Source organism: Bufo gargarizans, chromosome 2 (assembly GCF_014858855.1).
Source record: "Bufo gargarizans isolate SCDJY-AF-19 chromosome 2, ASM1485885v1, whole genome shotgun sequence".
NCBI lineage: Eukaryota > Metazoa > Chordata > Amphibia > Anura > Bufonidae > Bufo > Bufo gargarizans.
This window is the reverse complement of record NC_058081.1, coordinates 550,209,588-550,227,606: the sequence shown is the minus strand read 5'-3', so window position 1 is coordinate 550,227,606 and position 18,019 is coordinate 550,209,588. Positions and strand designations below refer to the sequence as shown.

Genomic DNA, 18,019 nt, shown 5'->3' with positions numbered 1-18,019 from the left:
GACAAGGAACACCAACCTAGACATTACAACACACCAAATCATAACACCACACCCAACATACAACGCATGTAAGGGAGGGAAGACATCGCTGGAGACCTCGATGTCCCACTAGGAGGCCCTCACTCTGGGAGATGGAACATGAAGACCAGGAGCATAACTCCAACACATCATGGCTGGAGTACCACTGACTCCTGGCCTCTAGCCACAGGTAAGATGAAGCACCTAGTGACCACGCACAACAAGGTGGTTAACCCCTCCAGCACCGGACAGAGGAGGAAACAACTGAAAGGGTAAGTGCACACACCAGCATAAAAAGCTACACGTTGCCGCAGGCAGCAACATGTAAGGCAACCATGTCACGGCACACACCTCAAAGGCCGTGACACTGCCCCCGCATGCTGAAACAGCAACATGTTGCCACGGGCAACAGCAAGCGTGGCATAAGTGTCACAGCGCACACCAAAGGCTGTGACAATTACGCAAGTACTGGGTTAGTGTTAGGCAGTATTATCCGTACTGTGTGTTTATGTTCTGTTACCATTAGAGATGGCCTTCCAGTTTGCCCGGCGGTCGTTTTGCTGTGAACTTTGCTCGTTCGTGATTCGCTGCATAGGCAAACATAAGGCGATGTCCGCTGGTGCCATATTCTTTTACATTATGAGGAACTTTAACCCATGACACATCCATTAGGTGGTACTGGACAGCCAATTGAGACTTTTCAGCACATGGACATACCCCCTTATAAATAAACCTGATCTGGCCGCCATTTTACATTCAGTCTTTTGCCAGTGTAGGGAGAGGTTGCTGTGTGGAGCAGGGACAGACTGTTAGGGACACCAAACACTAGCTAATAGGGCCACAAAAGTCCTTCTAAGGACTGGTATAGGTGTGCTATCGATATGTGTGACTTACTGAGGGGTGTGATATACTTCTAATATACTTTCTAACATAGAAAGTATATTAGAGTGCATTTGTATTGTGCAGCAGTTGTGTGCGGTTCTGCTGCGATACTGCAGCTATATAGAGTGCCAAACGCTATTGGAACAAATCATTTCTACTGGTGTGATTTACCAGTTTCTCCCCCCCCCAAAAGACTGATTGAAGCAGGGGTGTTATATACCAATAATATACTTTCTATATAGTGTATTTGGGAAGTGCAGCATTGGTTTGCGGTTTTGCTGCTTTACCTTAGCTACAGATAGGGACAATCGATATTGGAACAAATAATTTCTACTGGTGTGATATACCAGTTGCCCGCCCAAAAAACTGATTGAAGCAGGGGTGTTATATTCCAATAATATAAATAAAATCTTTCTAGGCTCCAGCAGGGCACATTTCAGAGAATTTCCCTTTAAGGCCTCATGCACACGACCGTTGTGTGCATCCATAGCCGTTGTGCCGTTTTCCGTTTTTTTTCGCGGACCATTTTTTTGATGGACAACGGTTCACAGACCCATTCAAGTCAATGGGTCCGTGAAAGAACACGGATGCACACAAGATTGGCATCCGTGTCCGTGATCCGTGGCCGTAGGTTACTTTCATACAGACGGATCCGAAGATCCGTCTGCATAAAAGCTTTTTCAGAGCTGAGTTTTCACTTTGTGAAAACTCAGATCCGACAGTATATTCTAACACAGAGGCGTTCCCATAGTGATGGGGACGCTTCAGGTTAGAATATACTAAAATAACCGTGTACATGACTGCAGACCCCCCTCCCCCCCCCGCCCCTGTAGTTAACACATTGGTGGCCAGTGCGGCCGGCCCCCCCTCCCTCCCCTGTAGTTAACTCATTGGTGGCCAGTGGGCCCCCCCCTCCCCTGTAGTTAACTCGTTGGTGGCCAGTGGGCCCTCTCCCCTCCCTCCCCCTCCTAATTAAAATCTCCCCTATCATTGGTAGCAGTGGAGAGTACCGATCGGAGTCCCAGTTTAATTGCTGGGGCTCCGATCGGTAACCATGGCAACCGGGACGCTACTGCAGGTAGCATGGTTACTTAGCAATTTGTATAAGCATCATACTTACCTGCGAGCAGCGATGTCTGTGTCCGGCCGGGAGCTCCTCCTACTGGTAAGTGACATCACAGGTAATCTTCTGTGACGTCACAAGTGTTTCCATCAGGTAATCTTCTGTGACGTCACACGTGTTTCCATCAGGTAATCTTCTGTGACGTCACAAGTGTTTCCATCAGGTAATCTTCTGTGACGTCACAAGTAGGGATGAGCGAACTCGAACTGTATAGTTCGGGTTCGTACCGAATTTTGGGGTGTCCGTGACACGGACCCGAACCCGGACATTTTCGTAAAAGTCCGGGTTCGGGTTCGGTGTTCGTCGCTTTCTTGGCGCTTTTGTGACGCTTTCTTGGCGCTTTTTGAAAGGCTGCAAAGCAGCCAATCAACAAGCGTCATACTACTTGCCCCAAGAGGCCATCACAGCCATGCCTACTATTGGCATGGCTGTGATTGGCCAGAGCACCATGTGACCCAGCCTCTATTTAAGCTGGAGTCACATAGCGCCGCCCGTCACTCTGCTCTGATTAGCGTAGGGAGAGGTTGCGGCTGCGACAGTAGGGCGAGATTAGGCAGATTAACTCCTCCAAAGGACTTGATTAACTGATCGATCTGCAGCTGTGGATCATTGAGCTGCTGATCCTCAATTGCTCACTGTTTTTAGGCTGCACAGACCGTTTGTCAGTCTCATTTTTCTGGGGTGATCGGCGGCCATTTTGTGTCTTGTGGTGCGCCAGCACAAGCTGCGACCAAGTGCATTTAACCCTCAATGGTGTGGTTGTTTTTTGGCTAAAGCCTACATCAGGGTGAAGCTGTCACACCAAGTGCATTTAACCAGCAATAGTCTGTTCATTTTTTGGCCATATACAAAATCAGGGGCAAGCTGCGCCTGTCACCAAGTGCATTTAACCCTCAATGGTGTGGTTGTTTTTTGGCTAAAGCCTACATCAGGGTGAAGCTGTCACACCAAGTGCATTTAACCAGCAATAGTCTGTTCATTTTTTGGCCATATACAAAATCAGGGGCAAGCTGCGCCTGTCACCAAGTGCATTTAACCCTCAATGGTGTGGTTGTTTTTTGGCTAAAGCCTACATCAGGGTGAAGCTGTCACACCAAGTGCATTTAACCAGCAATAGTCTGTTCATTTTTTGGCCATATACAAAATCAGGGGCAAGCTGCGCCTGTCACCAAGTGCATTTAACCCTCAATGGTGTGGTTGTTTTTTGGCTAAAGCCTACATCAGGGTGAAGCTGTCACACCAAGTGCATTTAACCAGCAATAGTCTGTTCATTTTTTGGCCATATCCCAGTCTAATTCTGTCACTAAATCCATACCGGTCACCCAGCGCCTAAATACTAGGCCTCAAATTTAATTCCCTCTAAATCTCTCGTTACCCACCGGTGTACTGTTGTTGCTGGGCAAGATATTTAGTGTCCGTCAAAGCACATTTTTTGTTCTGGGTTGAAGTACAATTCCCAATTTAGCAATTTCATAATTTAGTGGTTTCTGCTATATCAGAGCTATTTGAAATCTATCCCTAAAAGGGTATATAATATTGAAGGTGCACATAGGGTCATTCAGAATAACTTCACACACACGCTTCTGTGCATTTCCAAGTCTAATTCTGTCACTAAATCCATACCGGTGACCCAGCGCCTAAATACTAGGCCTCAAATTTAATTCCCTCTAAATCTCTCGTTACCCACCACTGTACTGTTGTTGCTGGGCAAGATATTTAGTGTCCGTCAAAGCACATTTTTTGTTCTGGGTTGAAGTACAATTCCCAATTTAGCAATTTCATAATTTAGTGGTTTCTGCTATATCAGAGCTATTTGAAATCTATCCCTAAAAGGGTATATAATATTGAAGGTGCACATAGGGTCATTCAGAATAACTTCACACACACGCTTCTGTGCATTTCCAAGTCTAATTCTGTCACTAAATCCATACCGGTGACCCAGCGCCTAAATACTAGGCCTCAAATTTAAATCCCTCTAAATCTCTCGTTACCCACCGCTGTACTGTTGTTGCTGGGCAAGATATTTAGTGTCCGTCAAAGCACATTTTTTGTTCTGGGTTGAAGTACAATTCCCAATTTAGCAATTTCATAATTTAGTGGTTTCTGCTATATCAGAGCTATTTGAAATCTATCCCTAAAAGGGTATATAATATTGAAGGTGCACATAGGGTCATTCAGAATAACTTCACACACACGCTTCTGTGCATTTCCAAGTCTAATTCTGTCACTAAATCCATACCGGTGACCCAGCGCCTAAATACTAGGCCTCAAATTTAATTCCCTCTAAATCTCTCGTTACCCACCGCTGTACTGTTGTTGCTGGGCAAGATATTTAGTGTCCGTCAAAGCACATTTTTTGTTCTGGGTTGAAGTACAATTCCCAATTTAGCAATTTCATAATTTAGTGGTTTCTGCTATATCAGAGCTATTTGAAATCTATCCCTAAAAGGGTATATAATATTGAAGGTGCACATAGGGTCATTCAGAATAACTTCACACACACCCGCTACTGTGTATTTCCAAGTCTAATTCTGTCACTAAATCCATACCGGTGACCCAGCGCCTAAATACTAGGCCTCAAATTTAATTCCCTCTAAATCTCTCGTTACCCACCGGTGTACTGTTGTTGCTGGGCAAGATATTTAGTGTCCGTCAAAGCACATTTTTTGTTCTGGGTTGAAGTACAATTCCCAATTTAGCAATTTCATAATTTAGTGGTTTCTGCTATATCAGAGCTATTTGAAATCTATCCCTAAAAGGGTATATAATATTGAAGGTGCACATAGGGTCATTCAGAATAACTTCACACACACGCTTCTGTGCATTTCCAAGTCTAATTCTGTCACTAAATCCATACCGGTGACCCAGCGCCTAAATACTAGGCCTCAAATTTAAATCCCTCTAAATCTCTCGTTACCCACCACTGTACTGTTGTTGCTGGGCAAGATATTTAGTGTCCGTCAAAGCACATTTTTTGTTCTGGGTTGAAGTACAATTCCCAATTTAGCAATTTCATAATTTAGTGGTTTCTGCTATATCAGAGCTATTTGAAATCTATCCCTAAAAGGGTATATAATATTGAAGGTGCACATAGGGTCATTCAGAATAACTTCACACACACGCTTCTGTGCATTTCCAAGTCTAATTCTGTCACTAAATCCATACCGGTGACCCAGCGCCTAAATACTAGGCCTCAAATTTAAATCCCTCTAAATCTCTCGTTACCCACCGCTGTACTGTTGTTGCTGGGCAAGATATTTAGTGTCCGTCAAAGCACATTTTTTGTTCTGGGTTGAAGTACAATTCCCAATTTAGCAATTTCATAATTTAGTGGTTTCTGCTATATCAGAGCTATTTGAAATCTATCCCTAAAAGGGTATATAATATTGAAGGTGCACATAGGGTCATTCAGAATAACTTCACACACACCCGCTACTGTGTATTTCCAAGTCTAATTCTGTCACTAAATCCATACCGGTGACCCAGCGCCTAAATACTAGGCCTCAAATTTAATTCCCTCTAAATCTCTCGTTACCCACCGGTGTACTGTTGTTGCTGGGCAAGATATTTAGTGTCCGTCAAAGCACATTTTTTGTTCTGGGTTGAAGTACAATTCCCAATTTAGCAATTTCATAATTTAGTGGTTTCTGCTATATCAGAGCTATTTGAAATCTATCCCTAAAAGGGTATATAATATTGAAGGTGCACATAGGGTCATTCAGAATAACTTCACACACACGCTTCTGTGCATTTCCAAGTCTAATTCTGTCACTAAATCCATACCGGTCACCCAGCGCCTAAATACTAGGCCTCAAATTTATATCCCGCTGAATTTGAATACAATACATTGGGCCAAATAATATATTTGTTGTTGTGGTGAACCATAACAATGAGAAAAACATCTAGTAAGGGACGCGGACGTGGACATGGTCGTGGTGGTGTTAGTGGACCCTCTGGTGCTGGGAGAGGACGTGGCCGTTCTGCCACATCCACACGTCCTAGTGTACCAACTACCTCAGGTCCCAGTAGCCGCCAGAATTTACAGCGATATATGGTGGGGCCCAATGCCGTTCTAAGGATGGTAAGGCCTGAGCAGGTACAGGCATTAGTCAATTGGGTGGCCGACAGTGGATCCAGCACGTTCACATTATCTCCCACCCAGTCTTCTGCAGAAAGCGCACAGATGGCGCCTGAAAACCAACCCCATCAGTCTGTCACATCACCCCCATGCATACCAGGGAAACTGTCTCAGCCTCAAGTTATGCAGCAGTCTCTTATGCTGTTTGAAGACTCCGCTGGCAGGGTTTCCCAAGGGCATCCACCTAGCCCTTCCCCAGCGGTGAAAGACATAGAATGCACTGACGCACAACCACTTATGTTTCCTGATGATGAGGACATGGGAATACCACCTCAGCATGTCTCTGATGATGACGAAACACAGGTGCCAACTGCTGCGTCTTTCTGCAGTGTGCAGACTGAACAGGAGGTCAGGGATCAAGACTGGGTGGAAGACGATGCAGGGGACGATGAGGTCCTAGACCCCACATGGAATGAAGGTCGTGCCACTGACTTTCACAGTTCGGAGGAAGAGGCAGTGGTGAGACCGAGCCAACAGCGTAGCAAAAGAGGGAGCAGTGGGCAAAAGCAGAACACCCGCCGCCAAGAGACTCCGCCTGCTACTGACCGCCGCCATCTGGGACCGAGCACCCCAAAGGCAGCTTCAAGGAGTTCCCTGGCATGGCACTTCTTCAAACAATGTGCTGACGACAAGACCCGAGTGGTTTGCACGCTGTGCCATCAGAGCCTGAAGCGAGGCATTAACGTTCTGAACCTGAGCACAACCTGCATGACCAGGCACCTGCATGCAAAGCATGAACTGCAGTGGAGTAAACACCTTAAAACCAAGGAAGTCACTCAGGCTCCCCCTGCTACCTCTTCTGCTGCTGCCGCCTCGGCCTATTCTGCTGCTGCCGCCTCGGCCTCTTCCTCCGCCTCTGGAGGAACGTTGGCACCTGCCGCCCAGCAAACAGGGGATGTACCACCAACACCACCACCACCACCTCCGTCACCAAGCGTCTCAACCATGTCACACGCCAGCGTTCAGCTCTCCATCTCACAAACATTTGATAGAAAGCGTAAATTCCCACCTAGCCACCCTCGATCCCTGGCCCTGAATGCCAGCATTTCTAAACTACTGGCCTATGAAATGCTGTCATTTAGGCTGGTGGACACAGACAGCTTCAAACAGCTCATGTCGCTTGCTGTCCCACAGTATGTTGTTCCCAGCCGGCACTACTTCTCCAAGAGAGCCGTGCCTTCCCTGCACAACCAAGTATCCGATAAAATCAAGTGTGCACTGCGCAACGCCATCTGTAGCAAGGTCCACCTAACCACAGATACGTGGACCAGTAAGCACGGCCAGGGACGCTATATCTCCCTAACTGCACACTGGGTAAATGTAGTGGCAGCTGGGCCCCAGGCGGAGAGCTGTTTGGCGCACGTCCTGCCGCCGCCAAGGATCGCAGGGCAACATTCTTTGCCTCCTGTTGCCACCTCCTCCTTCTCGGCTTCCTCCTCCTCTTCTTCCACCTGCTCATCCAGTCAGCCACACACCTTCACCACCAACTTCAGCACAGCCCGGGGTAAACGTCAGCAGGCCATTCTGAAACTCATATGTTTGGGGGACAGGCCCCACACCGCACAGGAGTTGTGGCGGGGTATTGAACAACAGACCGACGAGTGGTTGCTGCCGGTGAGCCTCAAGCCCGGCCTGGTGGTGTGTGATAATGGGCGAAATCTCGTTGCAGCTCTGGGACTAGCCAATTTGACGCACATCCCTTGCTTGGCGCATGTGCTGAATTTGGTGGTGCAGAAGTTCATTCACAACTACCCCGACATGTCAGAGCTGCTGCATAAAGTGCGGGCCGTCTGTTCGCGCTTCCGGCGTTCACATCCTGCCGCTGCTCGCCTGTCTGCGCTACAGCGTAACTTCGGCCTTCCCGCTCACCGCCTCATATGCGACGTGCCCACCAGGTGGAACTCCACCTTGCACATGCTGGACAGACTGTGCGAGCAGCAGCAGGCCATAGTGGAGTTTCAGCTGCAGCACGCACGGGTCAGTCGCACTACAGAACAGCACCACTTCACCACCAATGACTGGGCCTCCATGCGAGACCTGTGTGCCCTGTTGCGCTGTTTCGAGTACTCCACCAACATGGCCAGTGGCGATGACACCGTTATCAGCGTTACAATACCACTTCTATGTCTCCTTGAGAAAACACTTAGGGCGATGATGGAACAGGAGGTGGCCCAGGAGGAGGAGGAGGAGGATGAGGAAGAGGGGTCATTTTTAGCACTTTCAGGCCAGTCTCTTCGAAGTGACTCAGAGGGAGGTTTTTTGCAACAGCAGAGGCCAGGTACAAATGTGGCCAGCCAGGGCCCACTACTGGAGGACGAGGAGGACGAGGATGAGGAGGAGGTGGAGGAGGATGAGGATGAAGCATGGTCACAGCGGGGTGGCACCCAACGCAGCTCGGGTCCATCACTGGTGCGTGGCTGGGGGGAAAGGCAGGACGATGACGATACGCCTCCCACAGAGGACAGCTTGTCCTTACCCCTGGGCAGCCTGGCACACATGAGCGACTACATGCTGCAGTGCCTGCGCAACGACAGCAGAGTTGCCCACATTTTAACCTGTGCGGACTACTGGGTTGCCACCCTGCTGGATCCACGCTACAAAGACAATGTGCCCACCTTACTTCCTGCACTGGAGCGTGATAGGAAGATGCGCGAGTACAAGCGCACGTTGGTAGACGCGCTACTGAGAGCATTCCCAAATGTCACAGGGGAACAAGTGGAAGCCCAAGGCCAAGGCAGAGGAGGAGCAAGAGGTCGCCAAGGCAGCTGTGTCACGGCCAGCTCCTCTGAGGGCAGGGTTAGCATGGCAGAGATGTGGAAAACTTTTGTCAACACGCCACAGCTAACTGCACCACCACCTGATACGCAACGTGTTAGCAGGAGGCAACATTTCACTAACATGGTGGAACAGTACGTGTGCACACCCCTCCACGTACTGACTGATGGTTCGGCCCCATTCAACTTCTGGGTCTCTAAATTGTCCACGTGGCCAGAGCTAGCCTTTTATGCCTTGGAGGTGCTGGCCTGCCCGGCAGCCAGCGTTTTGTCTGAACGTGTATTCAGCACGGCAGGGGGCGTCATTACAGACAAACGCAGCCGCCTGTCTACAGCCAATGTGGACAAGCTGACGTTCATAAAAATGAACCAGGCATGGATCCCACAGGACCTGTCCGTCCCTTGTCCAGATTAGACATTAACTACCTCCCCATAACCATATATTATTGGACTCCAGGGCACTTCCTCATTCAATCCTATTTTTATTTTCATTTTACCATTATATTGCGATGCTACCCAAAGTTGAATGAACCTCTCCTCTGCCTGTGTGCTAGGCCTAAATATATGCCAATGGACTGTTGCAGTGGTGGCTGACATGAAGCCTGATTCTCTGCTATGACATGCAGACTAATTCTCTGCTGACATGAAGCCAGATTGTCTGTTACGGGACCTCTCTCCTCTGCCTGGGTGCTGGGCCTAAATTTATGACCATGGACTGTTGCAGTGGTGGCTGACGTGAAGCCTGATTCTCTGCTATGACATGCAGACTGATTCTCTGCTGACATGAAGCCAGATCGTCTGTTACGGGACCTCTCTGCTCTGCCTGTGTGCTAGGCCTAAATATATGCCAATGGACTGTTGCAGTGGTGGGTGACGTGAAGCCTCATTCTCTGCTATGACATGCAGACTGATTCTCTGCTGACATGAAGCCAGATTGTCTGTTACGGGACCTCTCTGCTCTGCCTGTGTGCTAGGCCTAAATATATGCCAATGGACTGTTGCAGTGGTGGGTGACGTGAAGCCTCATTCTCTGCTATGACATGCAGACTGATTCTCTGCTGTCATGAAGCCAGATTGTCTGTTACGGGACCTCTCTGCTCTGCCTGTGTGCTAGGCCTAAATATATGCCAATGGACTGTTGCAGTGGTGGGTGACGTGAAGCCTCATTCTCTGCTATGACATGCAGACTGATTCTCTGCTGTCATGAAGCCAGATTGTCTGTTACGGGACCTCTCTGCTCTGCCTGTGTGCTAGGCCTAAATATATGCCAATGGACTGTTGCAGTGGTGGGTGACGTGAAGCCTGATTCTCTGCTATGACATGCAGACTGATTCTCTGCTGACATGAAGCCAGATTGTCTGTTACGGGACCTCTCTGCTCTGCCTGTGTGCTAGGCCTAAATATATGCCAATGGACTGTTGCAGTGGTGGGTGACGTGAAGCCTCATTCTCTGCTATGACATGCAGACTGATTCTCTGCTGACATGAAGCCAGATTCTCTGTTACGGGACCTCTCTCCTCTGCCTGTGTGTGTGCTGGGCCTAAATATATGCCAATGGACTGTTGCAGTGGTGGCTGACGTGAAGCCTCATTCTCTGCTATGACATGCAGACTAATTCTCTGCTGACATGAAGACAGATTCTCTGTTACGGGACCTCCCTCCTCTGCCTGGGTGCTGGGCCTAAATATATGCCAATGGACTGTTGCAGTGGTGGCTGACGTGAAGCCTCATTCTCTGCTATGACATGCAGACTGATTCTCTGCTGACATGAAGCCAGATTCTCTGTTACGGGACCTCTCTCCTCTGCCTGTGTGTGTGCTGGGCCTAAATATATGCCAATGGACTGTTGCAGTGGTGGCTGACGTGAAGCCTCATTCTCTGCTATGACATGCAGACTGATTCTCTGCTGACATGAAGCCAGATTCTCTGTTACGGGACCTCTCTCCTCTGCCTGTGTGTGTGCTGGGCCTAAATATATGCCAATGGACTGTTGCAGTGGTGGCTGACGTGAAGCCTCATTCTCTGCTATGACATGCAGACTAATTCTCTGCTGACATGAAGACAGATTCTCTGTTACGGGACCTCCCTCCTCTGCCTGGGTGCTGGGCCTAAATATATGCCAATGGACTGTTGCAGTGGTGGCTGACGTGAAGCCTCATTCTCTGCTATGACATGCAGACTAATTCTCTGCTGACATGAAGACAGATTCTCTGTTACGGGACCTCTCTCCTCTGCCTGGGTGCCGGGGCCTAAATATCTGAGAATGGACTGTTCCAGTGGTGGGTGACGGGAAGCCAGATTCTCTGCTATGGAACCTCTCTCCAATTGATTTTGGTTAATTTTTATTTATTTAATTTTTATTTTAATTCATTTCCCTATCCACATTTGTTTGCAGGGGATTTACCTACATGTTGCTGCCTTTTGCAGCCCTCTAGCTCTTTCCTGGGCTGTTTTACAGCCTTTTTAGTGCCGAAAAGTTCGGGTCCCCATTGACTTCAATGGGGTTCGGGTTCGGGACGAAGTTCGGATCGGGTTCGGATCCCGAACCCGAACATTTCCGGGATGTTCGGCCGAACTTCTCGAACCCGAACATCCAGGTGTTCGCTCAACTCTAGTCACAAGTGTTTCCATCAGGTAATCTTCTGTGACATCACAAGTGTTTCCATCAGGTAATCTTCTGTGACATCACAAGTGTTTCCATCAGGTAATCTTCTGTGACATCACAAGTGTTTCCATCAGGTAATCTTCTGTGACATCACAAGTGTATCCATCAGGTAATCTTCTGTGACGTCACAAGTGTTTCCATCAGGTAATCTTCTGTGACGTCACAAGTGTTTCCATCAGGTAATCTTCTATGACGTCACAAGTGTTTCCATCAGGTAATCTTCTGTGACGTCACAAGTGTTTCCATCAGGTAATCTTCTGTGACGTCACAAGTGTTTCCATCAGGTAATCTTCTGTGACATCACAAGTGTTTCCATCAGGTAATCTGTGACATCACAAGTGTTTCCATCAGGTAATCTTCTGTGACATCACAAGTGTGTTTCCATCATGTTATCTTCTATGATATCACAAGTCTATTTCCATCAGGCAGTCTTTTGTTACATCACAAATGTGTTTCCACCAGGTAATCTTCTGTGACATCACAAGTGTGTTTCTATCAGTTAATGTTCTAAAAAGAAAACGATACATGGGGGCACTCTCTGGTGTGATACCTTCATGGTGAATGCAATTAGCGGAGGTAGATACACCCTACCTAATATTGTTGTGCAAGCTAGGCACAACACTAGAGGACAGCGGAGTGGCTTCCAAACAGGAGTGGTATCGTCTTGCTGTGCTTGGCATCGGTCAGACCTCAGGGGAGGCTGGAACAGGACCACGTGGAGAGGGATGCATTACAGCATAAAAAAGCGCGCTGCACCGAGGGATTCCAATCAAATACTTGTTTATTAAAAAATAAAAATACACAGAGCTTTGCGTTTCAGTGATGGTCTGTCACCTTCATCAGGCTAGTGCAGTGTCAAACAATGTGGTCATATATAGCTAGTTTTACTGGAAATGGTTTACAAGATCACAGTAATACATTAAATCACAATACACGTACAAAACAATATAAAATAGTATATAATATATACTATTTTTATATACTATTTTATATTGTTTTGTTTGTGTATTTTTTATTGTTTTGTTTGTGTATTTGTTGCCATATTCTGACAACCATAACATTTTCTTTTTCTTTTGAGAGATCTGCGTGGTGGGCTTATTGTTCTGCAGGACAAGATCTAGTGTTTGTTGGCATTTTAGGGTACAGTATATGTGACATTTCGATCACTCTTTATACAATGTTTTGGGAGGTGGTCTAACAAAAAAAAATGGAAATAAATAAAATAAGGTTTCTGCCATTGTTTTTCGGTGTTCACCACAGGAGATGTAGCAGATGCAGCAGTACTAAATGTTACTGTTCTGCATACATTACACTAATATCATTTCATTTGCTTACCGGAGTCACTTGAATCAATGTGTTTAGGGTTGGGTTGGCGAGTGCCAATAAATCGGGGTTACTGCTCAAACCATTTGGATAGAGATACCTGTAGTCACAGAAAAAATGTGTTAAGTATTCACATACAATCAAGGGTGTAGCTACAGGGGATGAAGAGGGGAAAATGTGCCCATTGCCATTGTGCCTAAAGGAGCCCAAATATCATTCGGTCCCATTAGAAGACACCGGTATTATCAATGGCACAGATGGTGGTCCTGTACAGATTTTCTATTTGGGCCCAAGAGCTTCAAATGACGTACCTGCATACAATATCTACCTATGCACACTAGTACCCATACCTATATAACTGGCAGTGCTCAAATCAGCTAATGATTTTTATATCTGGCCCTGCTTTTATCTGGGCATTTATGTGTGATCACTCTCTATTAAAGTGAATAAGAGGAAGCCTTAATGGAAACCCCTCTGATCAGACTTTTAAGGCATATCAAGTTGGTAGGTCATAATTATTTTTTGTTTACAATTGGAAAAATATGGTTGTTTGCCTCCAAATACAGCACTATACTTGTACCTGTCTATAGGTTATATATGGAATTACAGCTAAGTACCAGAAACTAACCATTGAGTTGATAGATGAGAAGATTTCCCACCAATCCACCCAGCCTATGCTGACCCTTGGATAAGTCACCAATATCAGATCCTTGAGGATCTGACTTTTGGTTGCCTCGCCAATCAGTAGATTGCAGCACACCAGTACCAGACACATCTCCGTACCAGGGGTGGACATATCGCCGGTGCAGCTGGTTCAGCTGCCCAGGGGCCCGGCGTGTGAGGGGGCCCATTCATACTAGTGAGCGCTTCTGGAAGGGCTCACTAGTATCATACTAGTAAGCGCATCCAGAAGCGCTCACTAGTATGCAGGAGATCTGCGCTTGCTTACTTACCCCTCTGGCGCTGGTCTCCTCCAGCCTGACTGCGTACAGCGCGCACTATGACCTGACGCTGTACGCTGTCAGGTCACGTGTGCAGCGCGGGCTGTTGGAGACAGGACAGGGAGAGCAGGAGAGGTAAGTTTTAATTATTTATTTTAGTCTGATCTGAGGTCTGATATCATGGGGCCCTGGGGTCTGTCACATCATGGGGGGCCTGAAATAAGCATATAGGGGTGCCTGATTTCTTGCATTTTCAGCCGGATCAGGTGTCGGGAGTGTTGTGTCGCAGGTGTGAAAGTAGCCTTACCCTGTATGTTTTGTATTGCTCTAAGTAATGTTAGGACGGAATAGGTTAGGATGCGAATTTGGCTTGGAGGAAGGGGGGGCCCAGGCACATTCTTTGCACAGGGACCCTCTGCCGTCTGTGTCCGCCCCTGCTCCGTACACTGTGTAGCGGCAGTGCCTGGTTCCTGCCCCTCTCTCCCATTCTTTGCATAGGATTGAGCTGCGGGAACCAGGCACAGTGTACAGAGCTGTACCTGGTTCTGGTGCACCGTGGCCCCCACAATCAGCTGATTGGCAGGGGTGTCAGGAGGCAGATAAATAATCAATGTTAAAGTCTTTGAAAAAACCCTTTAGATGGAACTGAGCTACAACACGGGCCACGACCCACGAACAGGAATGTCTGTTTCTGGAGCAGAGCCATGTTTTTCTAATCCTATACAACCTCTTCTATCAATTCACAGCCCGAGTTGAACCTGTCGTATACGATTCCAGTTCACTCATGGCCCAAATCCATTTGCCTCACTCACAGGCATTCTCGCTCTCCTTCCTTCAGAGCTTCATATAAAGACTTGTTATGTGGAATGGTCTGTAGGATGTTGCCTCCAGATGTCACATAGCCAATTGCCCATTGTCCGAGATGTGTGCAGCTCAATCGAAAGATATAGCTGTGGAAAGAGAGGAGATAATACAGATATAGTAAGATGGCCATAGTCATGGAGCATTGGTCTGGCAATGTAGCCCAATCCTCTGTAATGTTATTCCGAGAAAGCTCCTGATGCAGATGCGCTTGTCCATAAGGTTACATTATCTCCATTTGGCTAGTACAGTATGTGTAAGTATAACACAATACTCTATATTACGGTATTAAGTAAAATGCATATACTTCAGGTTAAGCCTGTAAATATTTTACAATGTGACGGATACCACTGGAGGCATCCAGTTAATCTGGACATTAAAACGGAGCCCATAAATGTCATGTGAAGCCAGCCTCATTGTGCTCCTCAGCAGGAAAATAAAAGGTTAAACAGGAAATCAAAGATACAATGGAGGTAAAGTCCAGGAGTCTGGAAATAACTGTGAACTTTGCGTCCTGGAGATTATTGCCTGCCAGGCAGCGACAGCAGATAATACCACCTCAGCAAAGGGAAAAGGGAGCAGCTGATTTATCTTCTAGATCTGGCCTCCTTCTGCTTTACCTGAACTTCCTGGAAAAAAGGAGCTTACCTGAACTTCCTGAAAATCACAGCACCATACCTATCCAAAAGTGATGTGTGTAACTGCAGGTCAGCTTTATTCAAATAAATGGGGATAAACTGCAATACCGCACACAACCTGTGGACAGGTGTGGCACTGTTTTTGTGAGAGAGCAGCCTACTTTCTAATCCTGTACTTTTACATTTCCACATCACCGCTGGTCCTGTCGGGGCCTCAAAGGCCTAACACAGGGCTGCACATGTCATGTGGAGGCTGGCTTCCTACCACAATTGTTTGTATTGAGTGTCACCACGATCCTCAAAATGATATTAATGAACAGTGACATCAGTACACAATTGTTCCTTGCTGATTATGAAACGCGATGTAGGTCACTGTGTGGTCTACAGAATCAAAGTGACTGAAACTGCGGTCTCATCAGCAGCAGGATGAGAATAGCTTTACTGAGCAGATGGGACCCACCTAGTCATGACCACCCACAGCAGTTAGGACTTTCAGAAATTAAATATGATTATTAGGAATTATGAATTTAAAGGGAACCTGTCACCGGGATTTGGGGTATAGAGCCAGCTAGCACATCCGCAATACCCAGTCTCATAGCTCTGTGTGCTTTTATTGTGTATAAAAACTGATTTGATACATATGCAAATTAACCTGAGATAAGTCAGAGCTTGAAAATATGACTCTTCTCTGGTCACACAAGTAAGATATGACTCTTTTATGTTAATTTGCATATGTATCAAATCGTTGTTTTTTTTACACAATAAAAGCACACAGAGCTATGGGGACTGGGTATTGTGGATGTGCTAGCGGCCATCTAGCAACCCATGTCCTTAGCTCTATACCTAAAATCCCGGTGACAGGTTCCCTTTAAAAGGAACCTGTCACATTGAACATGGTGTTTGAGCTGCAGACATCAGGTTATAGAGCAGGAGGAGCTGGGCAGATATATAGTTTGGTGGGAAATGATTCATTAAAACTTGTAATTTATTCATTTAAATTCCTGCTCATTCTGGGCTTTTGAAGTGAAGGAGACGGTCCCATCAGTGATTGACACCCTTCCCTCTATGTCTGTGTATACAGAGAGAGCTGTCAATCACTGATGGGACCACCTCCTTCACTTCAAAAGCCCAGAATGAGCAGGAATTTAAATAAAATACTGATTAGGGTGCATTCACGTCACCGTTTAGCTTTCCGTTCTTCTGATCCGTCAGAAGAAGAGAGAGAGAGAAAAAAATAAAAAAACAGGATCCAGTAAAAAAAAAACAGATCCTGTTGCATCAGTTGTCACCCGTTTGAGACATTTCCGCCTGAGATCCATTTTTTAAACGGGAAAAAACTGCATGCAGTACTTTTGTTTCCATCTGAGGCTACTTTCACACTTGCAGCAGAGGATTCCGTCAAAACGTATCCAAACGGATGGCATTTGTCATACGGATCAGGATCTTGATCCGTATGACAAATGCATTGAAATGCCGGATCCGTCTCTCCGGTGTCATTCGAAAAATCTGATCCGGCATTTATTTATTTATTTATATTTTTTGAGGACTGAGCATGTGCAGACCGCAATGCCGGATTAATGCATTTCAATGTGAAAAAATGCCAGATCCGCCATTCCGGCATATGTTCCGGAGTTTTGGACGGAGATAAAACCGCAGCATGCTGCGGTATTATCTCCGTCCTGAAAAGGCAAAAAGACTGAACTGAAGACATCCTGATGCATCCTGAACGGATTGCTCTCCATTCAGAATGCATGGGGATAAAACTGATCAGTTATTTTCCGGTATTCCGCCCCTAGGATGGAACTCAATGCCGGAAAAAAATAATGCTAGTGTGAAAGTACCCTGAAAAAGCGGATCTCGGACAGAAATGGCTCAAACGGATGACAACTGATGCAACAGGATCCGTTTTTTTACTGGATCCTGTTTTTTTCTCTCTCTCTCTTCTTTTAACGGATCAGAAGAACAGAAAACTAAATGATGTGAATGCACCCTTATACTGAATATTTTCCCATAAAACTATATATCAAGCTGCTCAGCTCCTCCTGCTCTATAACATGCTGCCTGCAAACTGCATTACATTTTCATGGCGTCAGGATTCCATTAAGCGTTTGTATAGAAAAAAACTTTTTCCCCTAAAGTAGTGCCACTGTTGTCAACAGGCAGTTTCTGATATTGCAGCTTAGCTTTCCTGATATAAATGGAACTGACCTGCAATACCAGACGTCAACTATTGAAAGAAGTGGCTCAATTTCTGGAAAAAATGCGGACCCAGTTTTCTACTACAACCAGTGGGATTAGAAGAGTTAGGCCCCTTTCACATGGGCGAATTTTCCGCGCGGGTGCAATGCGTGAGGGAAACTCATTGCAGCCTCACTGAATCCAGACCCATTCATTTCTATGGGGCTGTGCACGAGCGGTGATTTCCACGCATCACTTGTGCGTTGCGTGAAAATCGCAGCATGCTCTATAATGTGCGTTTTTCATGCAACACAGCCCCCAAACACGTGAATGGGGCTGCATGAAAATCGCAAGCATCCGCAAGAAAGTGCGGATGCAGTGCAATTTTCACACATGGTTGCTAGGTGACGATCGGGATGAGGACCCGATCTTTATTATTTTCCCTTATAACATGGTTATAACGGAAAATAATAGCATT

The 18,019-nt window shown here is 46.5% G+C and overlaps 1 protein-coding gene across 2 annotated transcripts in view; it reads right to left on the bottom strand.

Annotated features, from left to right (window-relative positions):
- LOC122926669 (E3 ubiquitin-protein ligase CBL-B-B-like) overlaps positions 1-18,019 on the bottom strand; it is a 73,483-nt gene that overhangs the window by 13,204 nt on the left and 42,260 nt on the right. For both annotated transcript variants that reach the window (XM_044278119.1, XM_044278120.1), the window contains exons 5-6: positions 14,677-14,814; positions 12,936-13,023 (exon numbers count right to left, since the gene is read on the bottom strand). In XM_044278119.1, the coding sequence (XP_044134054.1) occupies positions 12,936-13,023; positions 14,677-14,814 (226 nt within the window). The remainder of the gene's footprint in view (positions 1-12,935; positions 13,024-14,676; positions 14,815-18,019) is intronic.